Source organism: Etheostoma cragini, chromosome 9 (assembly GCF_013103735.1).
Source record: "Etheostoma cragini isolate CJK2018 chromosome 9, CSU_Ecrag_1.0, whole genome shotgun sequence".
Lineage (NCBI taxonomy): Eukaryota > Metazoa > Chordata > Actinopteri > Perciformes > Percidae > Etheostoma > Etheostoma cragini.
The window spans coordinates 26241247-26259307 of record NC_048415.1 but is presented as its reverse complement, the minus strand read 5'-3'; the positions used below and the strand labels follow the sequence as shown (position 1 = coordinate 26259307).

Here is an 18061-nt window from a genome sequence, read left to right as displayed (position 1 = left end):
CTGTAAACGAGATTGAAGCAACCCCTTTACAGCGTCGACACCAAATAGAAAAATTTAAAATATAAGGTGTAGGTAGTGCAGAGAAAAAAAGAGGGTGAGGGGGGGGGCGGCACAGTCTTCAGAGAAGCTAAATGCATATTTAAAATAGCTTTGTATACACATTTTGTGAAAAGTAGTTAAGTATTAACAAAAAAATAAATATTGCACTGTAATGAATTGTTAAGGACTAAATAGTAAATATTGCACAGTAATGAAATGGTTAAATATTAAATATTGCACTGGATGAAATTGCACAGAATTCCACACACTGTGGTGTGAATGATTCCACTGGTTTTAACTTATCGTTATTATTAGAGGTGCAACAATGAATGACTTTTTAAATTAGTCGCCTACTAGTTTGAGACTTTTTTCTTTAAAGACAAAAGTAAAAAATTGTTTGATTCCAACTTGTTAAATGTAAATTAATTACTAGTTTCTTCTCTCCTCTGTGACAGCAAACTGAATTTCTTTGAGTTGTTGGTCAAAACAAGACATTTGAGGACGTCTTCTTGGGCTTTTGGGAAACACTGAGCCACATTTTCCCCTATTTTATAGATCAAACAACTAATCGATTAACTGAGAAAATGACCAAGTGACTATGAAAATAATCGTTAATTGCAGCACTAGTCTAACCATAACCAGGAAAAGAGGACACATCACAGCAGTAGCAGCATCATTAAACTGGGGCGTAAATGATTCCACTGATTTTAACTACTTATTATTGTCATTATTATTATTATTTATATTATTATTATTATTAATCTCCCTTGGGTGTATCCTGCTGGATGACCTGTTAGCGGAGCAGCTTTGTGTTGTTGTACACCAAAGGTTTGGAACAAAGCTCAAAACCTACTTTTACTATTTATTAAACTTGTTTTATGGGCTTATAAAAGTGTCGCTATCACTATCAACAAATTGGTTTTATTACCAGCATAATTCTATTTTCATTTATTAAGGGACTTTATTATTGCATTGTTTCACTTTGTTATACCTGTTATTGATTTGTTTCTCAGTAAAGCACTTTGAACTGCGTTTTATGATATGAAATGTGTTATTATAAGTGTATTATTTTTATTAATAATGAACAAACTGAAAATTCTGTTAGGCAGAGCAGCATTGAAGTGGACTGCCTTGTCTGTAGACAGGGTCCCACCTGGGTTTGACATCTCCCATCTGTCACGGTCATGTAGCATCATACAGCTAACAGCTAACAGCTACTTAAGTCTAGCAACACTAGCAGTTAGCCAGAGCCGAGGCCACCCGTGGTAGCTGACAGGCCGTGTTTTAGATTAAACCAGCTGGTTCCTAACTACAACACAATTTAAATATATAGCTGGCTAGCTAGTCCCATGTTCACATGAAGACAGACATGGAAGTAGTGGAAAATGAGAGGCGGGACTGGTGACAGCTAGCCACCGCAGCTAACGCTAACCTGCCTGTAGCTTCTCAGTCAGTCAAAGCATGCTAACTCCTCTGCTAACGCTAACGCTAGTTATAGTCAGTGATGAACAGGGAGCACAGCACCGTGTTGGAGCAGAAAGGATACAGTCTGAAGCCTTTGAGGATCTCCTTGGCCCTGTCTTCGTCTGAAGACATCTCGGAACTTGTTGTGTCTGTTGTTGTCGGTGCTCCTCACACAGAAGATCCAGCTGCTATTAGCTTAGTTCCTAGGCATGAAAACACCATCAACTGTATGCCTGTCCTTAACTCTAGATTGTTGCACTGCAGGTTAAATCTCATCCGATAATGCAATCAGCTAAATATACCCAGCTAACCGACAGACAGTTAGCCCAGCCAGTCAACGGCACAGGGTAGCTGTTAACAGCCAACCACAGACCGAGAATGAGATATATGGGCGAGGCCTACTCTCGATAGAGACGCGTCACCCGGGGCAACGCCGCGCACACTGAGCAGTGACAATGGCAGTGACTGCCGGGGCCATGGCGACACCGCTCGGGCCATGGCCAGGCTCGTGCATGTACCATGCCATATGTATGATTTATAAATATCAGGTCATACGTGTATTAGGCTACTAACAAAAATAGCCTAATAAAATAGCCTTCTGTTATTTTTTTGGGACTTTTCCGGCTTTAATTTAGGACACTTAGGTGAGAAAGGGGGAAGACATGCAGGAACTCGACCCAGGACCTCTGCGTCAAGGAACAAACCTCTCAGTGCATGCGCGCCCGCTCTACCACTGCACCAACCTGGCCACCGCTGTTTTTATTCCACAACGCTAACACGATGAGGCAGTAGTTCCTGGCTTATGAATATTGTGCGGAAACAGTTCACGGTTGTGGGAAATTTGTGTTTTGGCAATTGGAGATGTTAGAAACAACACATAATTAACCCACTATTCCAACTAAAACCATTCAAATATAAAGATCTTGTTGACTTTAAAACTGCATAAATCCTGTATAAAGTTAATAATAAACAGCTATCGGACAGTAACCAAGGGTTGTTTCAATAGAGAGCAAGCATCATTTAAGAGATTGGGGGGGCAGCAGCTCAGTCAGTATGAAGTTGGGTTGGGAACCAGGTTGTTGGTTCAAGTCCACATACAGACCAATCTATGGTGGTGGACTGGTAACGGGCACTTGAGCAAAGCACTGAACCCCAAACAGCTCGGTGCGCTTTCCTGGAGAAAAGCTAAATGCCTAAGTGTTGTGTAAACTCATAGGCTGATATCTTTACTAATGTTGGATTCATGTCGATATATATATTTTCAGACAGCTTCCAATAACTCTATGGACTGAGGACACCCGTTACAAATCACTGCTTCAGAGCTTTTGTGAATACAAAGTCCCATCTGTGCGTTATATGTTCAACAGCCAACCCAAAGTCAGTGTTGATGCAGGGTGCGTGATGACAAAGGAATGAAAATGATAGGGTGCCCAGATAGCTTTATTGGTAGAGCATGCACCCATATCAAGAGGGTAACTCCTCGATGCAGAGCGCCAGGGTTAGACTCAGACCTTTTCTGCACGTCATTCCCCATCTCTCACTTTTCACATCTTCTGCTGTCCTATAAAAATAAAGGCTGAAAATGCCCAAAAAGTAATCTAAAAAAATGACACCATTAACATCAACATGCTGTATAGTTGGCCTGATTCAAGGTTGGTAAATAAGTGACCCATTGTTCCAATATGAGTTATTGGGTCGTATTTCAGATCCATCAACAGCAGTGATTACATGTATAGTTTACCAATTAAGCTTAGCTTCCATAGACACATGTGAATTGCAGTGCACCGTTTTAGTATTTTGAAGGATGACTAATATGCACAATATCCTGAACACAGAACAGAGCTCCGACCTGATGAGCAAAGCAGAGGACAAACAGACCAAGAGTCTGGATTTTGTAGTTTAACATTTTATTAAGCAAGCGATTAGTCTTTCTTGGCGGCAGCTTTCCTCATGGCAGCCAGGACGTTGCTCAGCTCCTCTCTCTTTCTCTTAGCGCGGATGTGAGTGCCAATCTGGGGAGGGAATACAGCAACGTCAGACTGACTCAACACTCAGCAGAGAGAGGATCACCATCAGAACTGAGCCCCCCACGCCCCCCCGGCTCCGGCAGCAGAAACACCAACTCACCCTCTTCTTGATGAACTTGAGGGCTCTCTTGTCCTTGGACACCTTCAGCAGCTCCATGGCTCGCCTCTCGTAGGGCGCGAAGCCACACACTTCACGGATCATGTCCCGAACAAACTTGCTGTGTTTGGTCAGACGCTGCAGAGGACAGACAAGGACCATGAAGACACCTCATCTCAGCTGTGTGAACGCTCCACACGTTCATTCATGATACAGGCTTCTACTACATCTTCTGCAGCATGGCTAGAACACTCAAATGACTATTTACATTTAAAAAAGTAACTAAGCCTTTACCTTTAGATCAGCCTGAGAGCATCACCACAGTTCACACTACATTATACTGAACAGTCATTAGTTTGACCGTTTTCTACCACGGATCTTACATTACCAGGTCTGAAAAGAGTTTTCAAATGTATTTTGGGGCACTTTGAAAAACACAAGCTGAGTGCCATCTAGTCCCATTACATTGGAGAGAAGGCAGACATCTCCAACATGGGGCGACTCAAACCAAAACTACCCAGACTGATAAATAGCACTACAGTTGAGGAGACAAATGCAGGTTGGATTTCAGGGATGAGCTGTCCCTTTAATAATAAAAAAAATTGACACAAACTGCTGAATACTTATCAAATAAAAGAAATACGCAACGTAGACTCACTGTATTCCATTTTTGACGCAGTGCGTACAGTAAGGTCCCATAAAATATCATTGCCCAATTGGTTCGCATGTCTCTAGGAGCAAGTCTTTCACACACAAAGTTTGATCGACACATATGCAAATCATTTGGAAAGAAACTTAGAAAAGTATGACAACTTAAGTAGACAAGATGTCCAGATTACTGCGAGGGCTCACGGTATTCCCGACGGCTGGAAATTTCATGGCAGACAAAATATTTCCTCAACACTCATAGGCACACTTTGGAAACTCACGTTGGTTTCTCCCAAACGACTGACTCTGGAAACTTGAGGTTGGTCAGAGTCAGATAAGAGGGGGCGACAATGACGACATATGTATATTTTACCCATTGCATTAATTGTTAGAATTTGTGTGAAAAAGGGTCAGGTGTCTGGAATATTGTGATGAGTCGGATGTCTCTGGAATACAGTGAGCCACCGTTAAACCAACTGCTCATTGAGTAAAACAGTCTACTGATGGATGGGTTCACAGCGATGAGACGGGGCGAGGCGAGTCACATGCCCAGCGGGGTTTACCTGGGAGTCAGCAACAGGTAACGTTACTCACCCCACGGCGGCGGCTGTGTTTGGGAGCAGTCACGTTCTTGGTGACTGGGTGGCCTTTGTTCAGGCCAACAGCCATCGGGTAGCGTATAGCCATGTCTGCAGGAAACACAGGTATTATTAGCTGCTCAGAGACATCACATTAAGCTGTCCAACACATGGGGACAACAGCATCAGACACATGGGGACAGCACCAACAGCTTCAGACACATAAGGAGACATGACAACACTAACAATTTCAGACACATAGGGACAATACTAAAAGCTTCAGACACATAGGGACAATACTAAAAGCTTCAGACACATAGGGACAATACTAAAAGCTTCAGACACATATGGACACAGAGACAATGCTAAGCTACAGACACACAGGGACCCACACTAACAATACCCACAGTAATAGCAGAGAGCAGGATAACTGAAACATGTTGCATGTATGTATGTATGTATGTATGAAAATGTTCCACGTTATTCTCCCTAAACATTATTTACATACACTGGAACGTGTTGTACATACGGGTACTTCACGGAGAGCGCTAGCCAGACAGTAAAACAGTAACGTTAACGGCGCTTTCACACATGAAAACGTTAAAAAGTGGATTTATAAACCGTGTATACTGTCCCCGACACACAGAGGAGCTATAGCAGTCCCTGGACATCACTGTATGTATAATAAACAGCTATAAGTGTGACTTTGTGGCCCAATGAGCCGCTACAGTGCATAACGAACAGACATGGCGCTAGCTACTATTTTATCTCTTTTGACTGGTAGGCGAGCTACAATACTGCCCACAGATGTCCCGTATGGTCTGTAGATGGATGTAGTGTCACTTTGTTCGATAGAGAAGGACGGATGGCAGAGATTAAACGCGGCTTTTCTCTGATAGTTGTCAACATTAAAGTCTTACCTGCTGTCTATGATGGCGGTCAAGCCGGAAGGACTGCTGGAGGAGCGCAGCGGGGTAATGAGAGGCTTAACCCGGAAGACACTTCTGCAACGTCGGCAGACGTGATCACGCAGCGCCCCCTACTAGCCTGGAAGAGGTACTGCACCATAATCCGCCCTCCGAACACCTACTCTACTGTACGCTGGATTTATGGAACGGCATTTATTTACACAAACAAATAAATACAATTAAAGTGGCAATTATTATAACCTACAGTACCAGTCAAAGGCTTGGACACACTTTCCCATTTACTGAAATGAGAAAGTGTCTCTAAGGTTTTGATTAAATTACATTTGAAAAAGAGTTAGGCTACTTTTATTTATTTCAAGAGATTAATAATGCTTCATTTATTTCCAGCTCTTTTTATTATTATTTATCTCCATGTGTTATATTTAAATGAATGGGACATGGTGTTTTATTTTATATTGAACTAGTTCATTTCAACATAAACATCATTCCAGCTAAGACTGAACCTGGACGCACTGGGATGATGTTGGGATCTGATCCTCTGCTGGTTGCGAGGGGTGTTTGAGAAGCCATATTGTGCCGAGAAGCCGGCTGAAAACTCTGGGATCTTTTTGTTTCAGGGTAGGAAGGCCATCAAAACCATTAAGGATGACTGAAGACACATGCACAACACAGGTTCCACGCTGTTCCCCCTCTACACCTCAGACTTCAGATACAGGATCTGAGTCCAGAGGTGTAGTCCCCTCTTCTGCTAAGTGGGCTGGAATGTAAACCTCTTCATCTTTCGGCAGTGTGTACATTCTGGTTGCTCCTTACTGTTAACCCCCTGTGGTGCTTTACACTCATTTCTAGTTTGCCCTGCAACAACAGCTTTCCTCTAAATGAATCATCTTAAACCTTGTGTTGTCTTCCCGTCAAACTTTCAAATTAACAATTTTGTTGATGCTTTTTATCGATGTTTTTAATTTTTTTGTTATGTTATTATAACACTTTTGATGCTTTTTTTTCAATGTTTGTCACTTTTTTTGAAGTTTTCAAAACTACGTAACACTAACTTTTTAACTTTGTGGTCAATAAACCCCATTCATAGGAAATTATGCCTACTGTTTGAGTTAGAAAAGCAGAAATTCTGAATTATTTTGACTAATATTAAAGGAATAGATGTTGATGGAGAATCACAGACTGGAATATGTAAATTTTTACTTACTGTTCACATTTTAGACACATTTATGGACATTTTTATATCTCTCTCTTTAAAAAAAAAAATTTTCTTCTTTGAATTGATTTTCTCCAAATGCTATGGAATTGAAAAGAAACACCCAAATTCAATGAAAGTAGTGAACGTATTATTCATTTAACCTGTGAGAAGCGTTGTTGCGAACCATCCACGTGACTTTTTTGGAAATATATTTTTGAAGGAAACACAAATTTCTGATATAGAATTTTTTTTGGAAAGGGGTCAAATTTGACCCGAAGACAACAAGACGGTTAAGAGAAAGGCATTGGTATTCAGTGTATTCTTACCTTTGTTGAACAGAGCGCCATCTAGTGGGCTCAGAAAATAAAGACACTGGTTCACAAAGCTTCATTTGGCCATCACTATTGTATACTATACAATCCCGGTATGGATGTGATATGATTTCTATCGTTGTTGTCGGTCTGGCTCAGGTTTAACTGTCAAACAATGAACTTTCTTTTATTATCCAGTTTGACTGTCAGTTTTAACCAAAAAAGAACTTAAATTAACTACTTTAATGTAGATTTTCTTTAGGGCTTTATTACGTGGTATCGGATTGATGCATAAACTCCAGTACTTCGCAATACCGATGCTGGTATTGGTATTGGAACACCTCCACCCTAAAAGGGACAATAAGAAGTGTTGCTGCGACCCTATTATACAACTCACTCTGCTCCTTCCAATTTTGAGCAACAACTTTATTATCAATGAACCAAGCAATCAATTAATCAAGAGAAGAGTCTTTGTAAAAGTCACACATGCAGGTATCCGTATGTGTCTGATTGTCCAAAATTACTCGACACATCCATGGAATGAAGACAAATCCACCATCACGTCCCTACTTCACACACAGCTGGATGATTGCAGACTTGTGTAACGTGAAGAACAATCACGTTGATGCATTTAAATGCCCACATTGATAAAGGGTCATGTGGGTATGCGGCTGCGCAGGTACTCCAACACGGCATCTGTCCCTCTGGCCACGATGGCTGCTCGGGGGGCGCGGAAAGGATTCCCATCCAGACTCAGACTCCTGAAGACAACACACACTTCTTACAGTTGTTGATTAAATCCATTATTGTGTGTGTGTGTGTGTGTGTGCCCGTGCGTGTACCTGAGGCTGGTACACAGGCCCAGCTCCGGAGCGATGCTCAGCAGGTCGTTGTTGGACAGATCCAGCGTTGACAGATGAACCAGCTTCATCAAACGCTGAGCGTCCACCTTGTCCACCTGGTTGTTACCGAGCAACACCGTCTCCAAGGAAACCATGTGGTAGAGGACTTCAGGGAAGGACTTGAACCTGTGATTGTTATATGTTTGATATCGTAATATGGCATAAGTGTTGTCTTTTCCTTGTTTTAAAGGCTGCATTACAGTAAAGTGATGTCACTTCCTAAACTTACCAGACTGTTGTAACTGTTCTATTATTTGCCTTTACCCACTTAGTCATTACATCCACATTACTGATAATTATTTACCAAAAATCACATCATGATATTTGATTTTCTCCATATCGCCCAGCCCTATCTACTTGTGTTACATTAGAGGGTTACAGAACCCATCAAGACGTCACGCAAATGGGCCGTTTGGTAACCAGAAGCTAACACGTGAGCGTGTGTCCCAAGTCGTGACTCACCTGTTGTAACTGAGGATAACGGAGGACAGTTTGGTTAAGTTCTTCATGTCAGACGGTAGATCACTCAGCTGGTTGTTCCTGAAACACATCGATGCGTTAGTACTATTAAACCCTGGTGTCACACATGAAATCAGCAGCACAGCGGGCTTCATCTGTACAGGAAGGGGTGCATTCTCCTGCCTCTGCATGGTTGGGACAGGACACTACAGATGGGCTCTGAGGCTTGATAAAGATCACCATGACCCCGCTACTTGTTTCATACACTGTTATCATGCAGTACTTATTTGCCCACATGCCATGTGTGAACCATTCACACATGAATAAAAGACTGGGGGTTACTGGGCTGTCTCTTTGGGTTTCAGACTGTCGGACACAACAAGACGTCACCGTGTGTGTACCTTAGGTCGATGTGGACGAGCTGCAGGAACGTGCAGAGGTCAGAACAGCAGCTCAGTCTGTTGAAAGCCAAGTTGATGTCCGACAGAGAGGACAGGAACTCCTGCAGTCTGGACACACACACACAGTCATCTGGGGCCACATTTCAGTCTGCGATCTCCATCACGCAGTGATGTTGTGTGTGTTTGTGTGTACCTTGGGGGGATGCAGGTGAGCTGGTTCTTGCTGAAGTTAACAGTGGTGACACTTAGACCTGCTGCAGCGTCAAACAACTCATCTGGAACACGAGTCGCCTGCTTCTCACTACACACACACAAACACACACACCATGAAGTTAGTAATAGGCTTCAGATAAGCTTATATCAGAGAATAATATTGGACATATCGGCTCCAGTGGCATCAGAACTTTATCGTTAGGGGAACCCTTGAGATGAAGCCATTCTGCCGCTGGTTAAAAGGCAGAAAGCTGTGTGAGCAGACCAAGATGCCAGCTGTGTGTGAAGCTAGTGAGGACAACATTTGATTGTGTGTATCACCATGCTCTGATGAAGGTTATCACATGCTGCGTGCATCACTGACCTGTACTCCAACAACTTGAGAGTTTTAATGCTGTGTACGTTGACTCTGGCCTGGCTGGGTAACGTCATGGCTGTCGGCCCTTCTTCTGTTTGCTCAGGATCCTCTGAAACACAGACACAGAGACACACACAAAAAATAATGTCAACATGGAAACTTTAGGGTTTGCTGGTTTAGGTGCACAATGCAATTACCAAATCCGATAAAATCTCTGTATCCTAACATTGTTTTTGATCTATCTCCAATCCATGTAATTTATCTGCAAGATTTCCTTCATTGAAGAGAAGTGGTGATTTGGTGGCACCCTGAGTCAGATCCCATGACATCACAATCCCAAGTCAGATTTCAACAGTTGTCAGTGGTTGACTTTACACTTAATGCGTGAAACTCAAGCCTCCCTTTACATGGAGGCACGCTAGGAGCAGACATAGGCCCACTGGCTTTGTCTTTAAAGTCTAAACATCACATTTTACCAGTGTTTTAAGCCCCCAACGTCCTAGCACTAGGATTTGGGCAATGGTTATGGTTAGGTGCCTTGAAGTCAACGACCTTTGCTTATACTAAGACAAAGGTAATGGGTCTGACGAGTCCCCAAAAAGTGAACTGTACCTTTAATTCTTCCTCTTAAATATGTTAGCAGCTCATTGGTTCCTTTCTGTGATGAGGACACCAGAAGAGGAGAGTTAGAATACACACACACACACCTCTCTGAACTATATCTGACTGAAGTGATTCATGACTGGCAAAGCATGAGCATGAGTTTTTTTGGGATTGTTGAGGGGAAAAGTCCTTGATTACGTGGCAAGTTTTCTTAAAAAATGCGGGTGGAATATGCAGGATATTTATGCAATTTTATGTAAGGAAATTGTGGAAACTTGCATAAACTGCGGTTTGATGAAAAAGAGGAAAAAGCTGATTCCCCCAACACCATGTTCTCACTAGGCTACTACCTTAACCTTCCTGTTGTCCTCGGGTCATATTTGACTCATTTTCAAAATGTTTCTATATCAGAAATTGGGTTTCTTTCAACCAAAATGTTTAAAAAAAAACTATGAGGAAATGAAAATAAATGATCAGTTCACTATTGTTACTGAATAGGGTAGTGTTATTTAATGTAATGGCATTTAAAAAAAAAAAAGCTAAAAGAACTTTGAAAAAAGTAACAAAAATGTTAGATAAAGCTTCAAAAACATCAGCAAAAAAATAACAAATGGCAAAAAAAAAAACTGACAAAAATATTGAGAAAAAGCTCAAAAACATCAGGTGAGGAAAAAGTGATAAAAACCTTCGAACAAACGTTTGACCCAGAAAAACAAATGGTCAATGGGAAGACAACACAAGGGTTAATGTAAAGAATCATTTCTTATTACTTCCTATGATAAGCAAGCACGTCGCATAATTACGTCACTCCGTAACGTTGGCAACAGGGGAAAATGGCTGCTCTTGTGTGATGTAAATGCAACGTTTTTTTTAACTTTCTGCTAAGATATACAGTATGTCCCTTTTTTTGCGACGAAAATGTGGGGATTATGAAAAAATGTGGCTCCCGCATAAATATGCGCAATGTGGCTGATTATGCATTAAATTATGCGATCGCATAATTACGTTTTTTTGGAGGGACTGTTGTTTTACACCGAGGTTACTGTGACACAGCCCTATCGCGATATCTTTAGTGGCAATACTGTATCTATACACAGGCGCCAAGTATCAATCTTTTATTAAACATGTGTCGGTCAGTTTGTCTGCTTGATAATCCCATTTTGTAGCAATCGAATTGAAGTGATATGAACAAACAGAGAAATGTATCATTTTAGATGAAACAGATGTTGACAGAGTTTCCTTTTGGGGACGTCATTTGGATATTGGGAAAAATTTGAAGTCGGAAAAAAGGTTTAAAAAATCGCAATAGTATCGTATCGTAGCTTAAGTATCCTGATGATATCGTATCGGGAGGTGTCTGATGATTCCCCCCCCCCACAGCACGGCGGCCAGTTCAATCACTGGCCTGGGCAGAGCCTTTCTGTGTGGAGTTTGCAGGTTTCCTCCCACCATAAAGACATGCACGCTAGGTAACTAGGACTACAGCTGAAAATTATATGACTGGCTAACACTGGCCCATGTACAGAAATATTGATCAATGTGCATTGTCCTAATCAAATAAATAAACAGGCTGAAACAGACACAGTCTGTAGCTCTGGAGCCGTCACTGTGCTCCCGTCCCCTCAAGTAACCACATTCTATAGTGTGTTTTACATCTCTACTTCGCTTATTTAACATCTGGATGACATGTAGACAGAAAGCGGTTGCATTGTGCTGTGTGTGTCAGTGTGTCCCCCACAGTGAGCAAGTCTCTCCTGAGTCCTCTCAGAGGGTTGCCCTCCAGCAGCAGCACCTTCAGGTTGGGCAGCAGGCTGACAGACGCTGGCAGACTGACACACAGAGAGACTCAGGTGAAAAACTCAGCTGATGACAGTGTCTATATGCTTCTGAAGCCTGCACGGCGGTGTCACGTGTTGACCTACGTGGTGATGTCATTGTTGGTGACGTCGAGGCGTGTGAGCGTGCTCAGTAAGGTGATCTGCTCGGGGAGGCTCTTGATCTTGTTGTCTCGCAGTTCCAGCAGAGAGATGGCTTTGAGGCAGGCCAGCTGCTCCGCCTCCAGCTGTCCAATATGGTTGTTCCCCACGTACAGCTCCTACACTCTCACGCACACACACACACACACACACACACACACACACACACACACACACACACGCGCACACACGCGCACACGTTATTTACTTCAGCTGTTTGCTGTATAACTACACATTGTATTTTCTTTTTATTTAAGTAAAGCTATGTCTTGTCAGTTGTTTGCAAATATCTGACGTATTTTTGTATTCAAAAAGAAAAGAATGTTTTGACATTCCCTGATCTACAGTGGTTAATTGATCATGTTAATGGTGATAAATAATCATCACAGGCTTGTAAAATACAAACACATGATCATAAATGAAATGCACTTCATTTATGAGATGTTACCCATCTGCCTGCTCCTATGCATTAAACTGCACTCGGCACATTTTACCGGTCTCAGTAGTACCAGCGGTAAAGCTCAGTCAGGCGAGCGCCACACCTGGGGGGGGGAAAACGCTCCCGTTGCTATGGTTACCTTGAGGGCTGGTGCAGGGAGCTTTGGGAGGAGGCGGAGCTTGTTGTGTCTGAGGTAGAGCTGCTCCAGAGCGGACATCTCTGATAGGCTGGCCGGGACGTCAGTCAGCTGGTTCCTGCTGCAGTCCAGCAGCTTCACGTCTGTGGAAGCAGAGCTCCGAGCGTCAGGGTTTCACTAAGAATTAACCAAGGGGGGGGGGGGGGTTTGTGTCAGCCAGCCTCTGCAAAGAGGAGCTTCTATGGCGCCATTGTGATGCTCCCAAGCACCACAGGTGGGTAGTGGCGGGTTATATTTACTCCGTTAATACTTAACTTGAGTAAGCTTTTTTTTTTTTTATTATACTTCAAGCAGTAAATCTCTATACTTTTACTTTTAGGCTACTTGAGTAGAGTTGTAAAGAAGAAACTGTACTCTAACTCGGTCAGACTGTACAACAAACACTGTTGCCTCAATGCAATATATCCTGCACCCCATGATCCATTATTATCATTACATCTGTGCATAATGTTACATTTGGGCAAATTTGTAGTGTAATTTAATAATTTAATAATTCATGTGTAATTTATAGTATAATACTGTTAATACTGCTATATTTTGTACGTATATCTATCTCTGTATACTTACCTATCTTGTACTTATCTTTGCTGTTGCAAACCGCACTTTCCCCATTGTGGGAAAAATAATTGTTTTCTTATCTTATCTTAGACTACGATGAGCTTGTTACTTTTCTTTTTACCCCTCATTTATTGTTTTATTTTAACAGAGAGAGAGAGAGAGAGAGAGAAAGAGAGAGAGAGAGAGAGAGAGAGAGAGAGAGAGAGAGAGAGAGAGAGAGAGAGAGAGACTTCCGCTAAAGGCTCTACCACGTGACTGTGTTCCACCAATCAAATGTAGTTGTGCAGTCACATGACTATCCTCAAAGAATTGGACTGACTGAGATGGAAATCTTCAGGGTCAGATTGGCCATTTCTTTTACTGTCTATGGAATGAACTGGGTGTGCTGGTGTATTTCTGATGGAATAAAGAGAGACTCACTGCAGAGCTGGGCCAGACTGTCGGGCAGACTGCTGAGCTGGTTGTTGGACAGGTTTAGCCTCTGCAGACAGGTTAGGCGGCCCAGGCTGGACGGCAGGATCTTCAGATGGTTGTTGGACAGGTCCTTCAGCCAATCGCAACAGACAGGACACCTGGGTCAGCCAATGACAGGGCACAGCCACGGAGGCTACAGTGTGAGTTTTAGTTACCAGCTGGGTGAGGTTCTGCAGCTGGCCCAGCTCCTCCGGCAGGCTCTCCAGCAGGTTCTGCTGCAGCGCCAGGCTGCTCAGCTTCTTCAGGGAGCACAGCTCCACCAGCAGGGATCGCAGCTGGTTATTACTGAACACACACACACACACACACACACACACACACACACACACACACACACACACACACACACACACACACACACACACACACACACACACACACACACACACACACACACACACACACACACACACACACACACACACACACACACACACACACACACACACACACACACACACACAATTACTGCTGTGACATTTTCATAGGCCAATGATTTTAAGTATATTTCCATGCGTGACATTTTTTTAAAAATATACATATAAATCTGAGTTTGTTAGATTTCGACATCTACAGTATTTGTCACACACAATTTGTATTGGATTTTTTTGTCTACTAATGTTTTATTGTGTAGTCATTCCATGCTTAAGCCTTAAACGTGCTGAGTCACCTTCTCTCACAGTTATCTTCCATGTCAGAGGCTCAGTCATGTTAAAGGGAGAGAATTGGCTTCTTAGAACATGAAACATGAGGTGGTCACATGTAACGTGATAAAGTAGATCAACAGCCTTTATGGGTTTTGCCTAATTATTTTATGTTTGTCTTATTAGATACAAAACTTTTTTTTTCTTTACCATTGCCTAAACTTTAAGTTGTTGTCCAATATCCCATCCTATTTCAGTCCCTGTTTTCTTATTTGTACAAAAATCCACAAATATAAAATATATATATTTTTTATTAATCGGTTCAATTTTTAGAATCGAGCAATGAACGGTTCTAGAGAGAATTGCGAAGCATCTAAGAATCCCTTTTTTCCCACCCCTGTGTGTGTGTGTGTATATGTGTATGTGTATGTGTGTGTGTGTGTGTGTGTGTGTGCGCGTGTTTGCACCTGAGTCGCAGTTGCTGCAGCTCCTGCAGTTCTCCCAGAGCGCTGGGTAAACTGCTCAGCTTGTTGTCATGGAGCTGCAGAGCAAAAATGTTCTAATGAATGCTACTGCTGTCTCATAGTAAAACTACTTCAATCAATATCTAACAGTAATACATCCATGCTCTGCTTCCTCAGCGAGTTAGCTGGCTCTATAGTTCTACAGTGAACAGGAAGAGGAGAACGAAGCAGTACCATGGTTATGACTTGGTGGAGCAGTTAGTGAGCCAGGCGTTTAACTGACAGAGCTGCTGTTACTTACATCCAGTGTAATGAGGGCGGGCAGCAGTCTGATGTCATTAGACAGGTGTGTGAGCTGATTGGAAGAGAGCAGCAGTTTGGTGAGGTCAGTCTGTTCCCACCAGCGATCCGATGCTCCGAAGGACACATTCAGCTGGGCGTCCTCTGGGGGGTCCACGTTCAGACGATATACTTCCTGAGGGACTGAGAGACATTCATTTATCATATTCATCTTCTTCTATCAGGTGGAGTGAAACAGGAGCAGGAGACCCATTGATGCAACAATGGACAACAATGAGCAGAAAGCATAGGAGGACATGCAGCAACCTGCAGATGTTAAAACACCTGAGGCCCACATGCTCCACTTTGACCCTCCTGCGGTCCTTGGGCAAAATTTAACCTGTTTTTTTAAGTTTGTATATCAGAAATATAAGTTTCTCTCCACCAAATAATCCCAAAATACCCAAAAATAACATGGATGGTTCCACAAAACGTGAAGTAAAATTCAAGATAGGTTTCAGTTTCTTGCATTACATTTTTGTACATTTCAATATCATAACATATTTGTGCTGTTTAATCAAAAAAATTAGGTATGATTTCATAAAAATTAAGTTTATTGACAATGAATTCCAAGAGTAAGTGTGAAACTAGTGTTTTTAATCGTGTTAGAGAAAGTGTTAGTGGTGTATATACGGGTGAAAAAAGGCTTGAAAACTTGAAAAAAAGAACTGAAAATCAGACAAACAAAGCGACAAAAACAGTCTAAAAAGTGCCGGATGCCTAGAAAAAAATGCAAAGAAATCTTGAAACATTATTTATTTCTTTAGCTGGGGAAAATAACACAGGGGTTAAGACTAGAGGACCTGTAGCTGTAGGTCAGTGTGAAACAAGAGGACATGTTGCTGTGGGTCAGTGGGAGACTAGAGGACCTGTAGCTGTGGGTCAGTGGGAGACCAGAGGACCTATAGCTGTTGTTCGGTGGGAGACTAGAGGACCTGTAGCTGTGGGTCAGTGGGAGACTAGAGGACCTGTAGCTGTGGTTCGGTGGGAGACTAGAGGACCTGTAGCTGTGGGTCAGTGGGAGACTAGAGGACCTGTAGCTGTGGGTCAGTGGGAGACTAGAGGACCTGTAGCTGTGGTTTGGTGGGAGACTAGAGGACCTGTAGCTGTGGGTCAGTGGGAGACTAGAGGACCTGTAGCTGTGGGTCAGTGGGAGACTAAAGGGGCTGTAGCTGTGGTTCGGTGGGAGACTAGAGGACCTGTAGCTGTGGTTCGGTGGGAGACTAGAGGACATGTAGCTGTGGGTCAGTTGGAGACTAGAGGACATGTAGCTGTGGTTCAGTGTGAGACTAGAGGACATGTAGCTGTGGGTCCGTGTAAGACTAGAGGACCTGTAGCTATGGGTCAGTGTGAGACTAGAGCACCTCTAATGTTAGCTATGGGTCAGTGTGAGACTGGAGGACATGTAGTTGTGGGTCATTGTGAGACTAGAGGACATGTAGCTATGGGTCAGTGTGAGACTAGAGGACCTGTAATGTTAGCTATGGGTCAGTGTGAGACTAGAGGACCTGTAATGTTACCTATGGGTCAGTGTGAGACTAGAGGACCTGTAATGTTAGCTATGGGTCAGTGTGAGACTAGAGGACATGTAGCTATGGGTCAGTGTGAGACTAGTGGACCTGTAATGTTAGCTATGGGTCAGTGTGAGACTAGAGGACCTGTAATGTTAGCTATGGGTCAGTGTGAGACTAGAGGACATGTAGTTGTGGGTCAGTGTGAGACTAGAGGACCTTTTCTGCGAGTCAGTGGGAGACTAGAGGACCTGTAATGTTAGCTATGGGTCAGTGTGAGACTAGTGGATCTGTAATGTTAGCTATGGGTCAATGTGAGACTAGAGGACCTGTAGCTGTGGGTCCGTGGGAGACTAGAGGACCTGTAATGTTAGCTATGGGTCAGTGTGAGACTAGTGGACCTGTAATGTTAGCTATGGGTCAGTGTGAGACTAGTGGACCTGTAATGTTAGCTATGGGTCAGTGTGAGACTAGAGGACCTGTAGCTGTGGGTCAGCGTGAGACTAGAGGACCTGTAATGTTAGCTATGGGTCAGTATGAGACTAGAGGACCTGTAATGTTTGCTATGGGTCAGTGGGAGACTAGAGGACATGTAGCTGTGGGTCAGTGTGAGACTAGAGGACATGTAGTTGTGGGTCAGTGTGAGACTAGAGGACCTGTAATGTTAGCTATGGGTCAGTGGGAGACTACTGGACCTGTAATGTTAGCTATGGGTCAGTATGAGACTAGAGGACCTGTAATGTTAGCTATGGGTCAGTGGGAGACTAGAGCACCTGTAATGTTAGCTATGGGTCAGTGGGAGACTAGAGGACATGTAGCTGTGGGTCAGCGTGAGACTAGAGGACCTGTAATGTTAGCTATGGGTCAGTGTGAGACTAGAGGACCTGTAATGTTAGCTATGGGTCAGTGGGAGACTAGAGGAACCGTGGAGCTGCAGCTAACGGTGAACCACACCGTAAAGTAACGTTAACGTACCTTCAGTGAGCCCCCGGTCGGACAGGTTGAGCTGGCCGCTCTTCCTGGCAGCCTTCAGCAGACCGGAAGGGACGCTCTGCTCCTTCTTCTCCGCCCTGAAGCCCGACAGAGAGTCCATCTGAGCCACTCGTTTCAATCGAGACATGTTGCTGCTGTATGGTTTACCTCCTCGCCCAAAACGACTGACTGTCTTCTCTTTCCGTCCGCCAGCAGCAACAACTACAATGCTTCCGCCCAGAATCCTTCACAATAAAAGCGTTA

The 18061-nt window shown here is 43.2% G+C and overlaps 3 protein-coding genes across 4 annotated transcripts in view; all 3 read right to left on the bottom strand.

Moving 5' to 3' along the window:
* Positions 1-15594, bottom strand: part of pde6d (phosphodiesterase 6D, cGMP-specific, rod, delta) — a 27826-nt gene extending 12232 nt beyond the window's left edge. Inside the window, exons 1-2 of one of the 2 annotated variants that reach the window (XM_034880638.1) lie at positions 15582-15594; positions 1586-1691 (exon numbers count right to left, since the gene is read on the bottom strand). In XM_034880638.1, the coding sequence (XP_034736529.1) occupies positions 1586-1635 (50 nt within the window). In that variant the 5' untranslated portion in view covers positions 1636-1691; positions 15582-15594. Of the gene's footprint in view, positions 1-1585; positions 1851-15581 lie in introns of those variants that run through there. The other variant, XM_034880637.1, reaches the window with a different exon arrangement.
* rpl36 (ribosomal protein L36) lies at positions 3394-5929 on the bottom strand. The gene is made up of 4 exons (XM_034880642.1): positions 5774-5929; positions 4870-4964; positions 3631-3765; positions 3394-3515 (listed from the first exon to the last, which is right to left on the bottom strand). The coding sequence occupies exons 2-4, from the start codon at positions 4960-4962 to the stop codon at positions 3426-3428; spliced, it is 318 nt and encodes a 105-aa protein (XP_034736533.1). The 5' UTR covers positions 4963-4964; positions 5774-5929; the 3' UTR covers positions 3394-3425.
* Positions 7694-18061, bottom strand: lrrc40 (leucine rich repeat containing 40). The gene is made up of 15 exons (XM_034880590.1): positions 17801-18061; positions 15277-15458; positions 14979-15052; positions 14023-14152; positions 13814-13937; positions 12779-12918; positions 12147-12319; positions 11963-12053; positions 10234-10279; positions 9628-9730; positions 9244-9351; positions 9051-9158; positions 8653-8730; positions 8131-8316; positions 7694-8049 (listed from the first exon to the last, which is right to left on the bottom strand). The coding sequence occupies exons 1-15, from the start codon at positions 17943-17945 to the stop codon at positions 7944-7946; spliced, it is 1794 nt and encodes a 597-aa protein (XP_034736481.1). The 5' UTR covers positions 17946-18061; the 3' UTR covers positions 7694-7943.

Coding starts and splice junctions, on each gene's coding strand:
- rpl36 (XM_034880642.1), bottom strand. CDS start 4,962: ATGGCTATACGCTACCCGATGGCTGTTGGCCTGAACAAAGGCCACCCA. Junction 3,766..4,869: donor AACACAGCCGCCGCCGTGGG/GTGAGTAACGTT, acceptor TGTCCTCTGCAG/CGTCTGACCAAACACAGCAA. Junction 3,516..3,630: donor TCAAGTTCATCAAGAAGAGG/GTGAGTTGGTGT, acceptor TTCCCTCCCCAG/ATTGGCACTCACATCCGCGC.
- lrrc40 (XM_034880590.1), bottom strand. CDS start 17,945: ATGTCTCGATTGAAACGAGTGGCTCAGATGGACTCTCTGTCGGGCTTC. Junction 10,280..11,962: donor TCAGGAGAGACTTGCTCACT/GTGGGGGACACA, acceptor TCCTCATCACAG/AAAGGAACCAATGAGCTGCT. Junction 8,731..9,050: donor CTCGTCCACATCGACCTAAG/GTACACACACGG, acceptor GATGTGTTTCAG/GAACAACCAGCTGAGTGATC.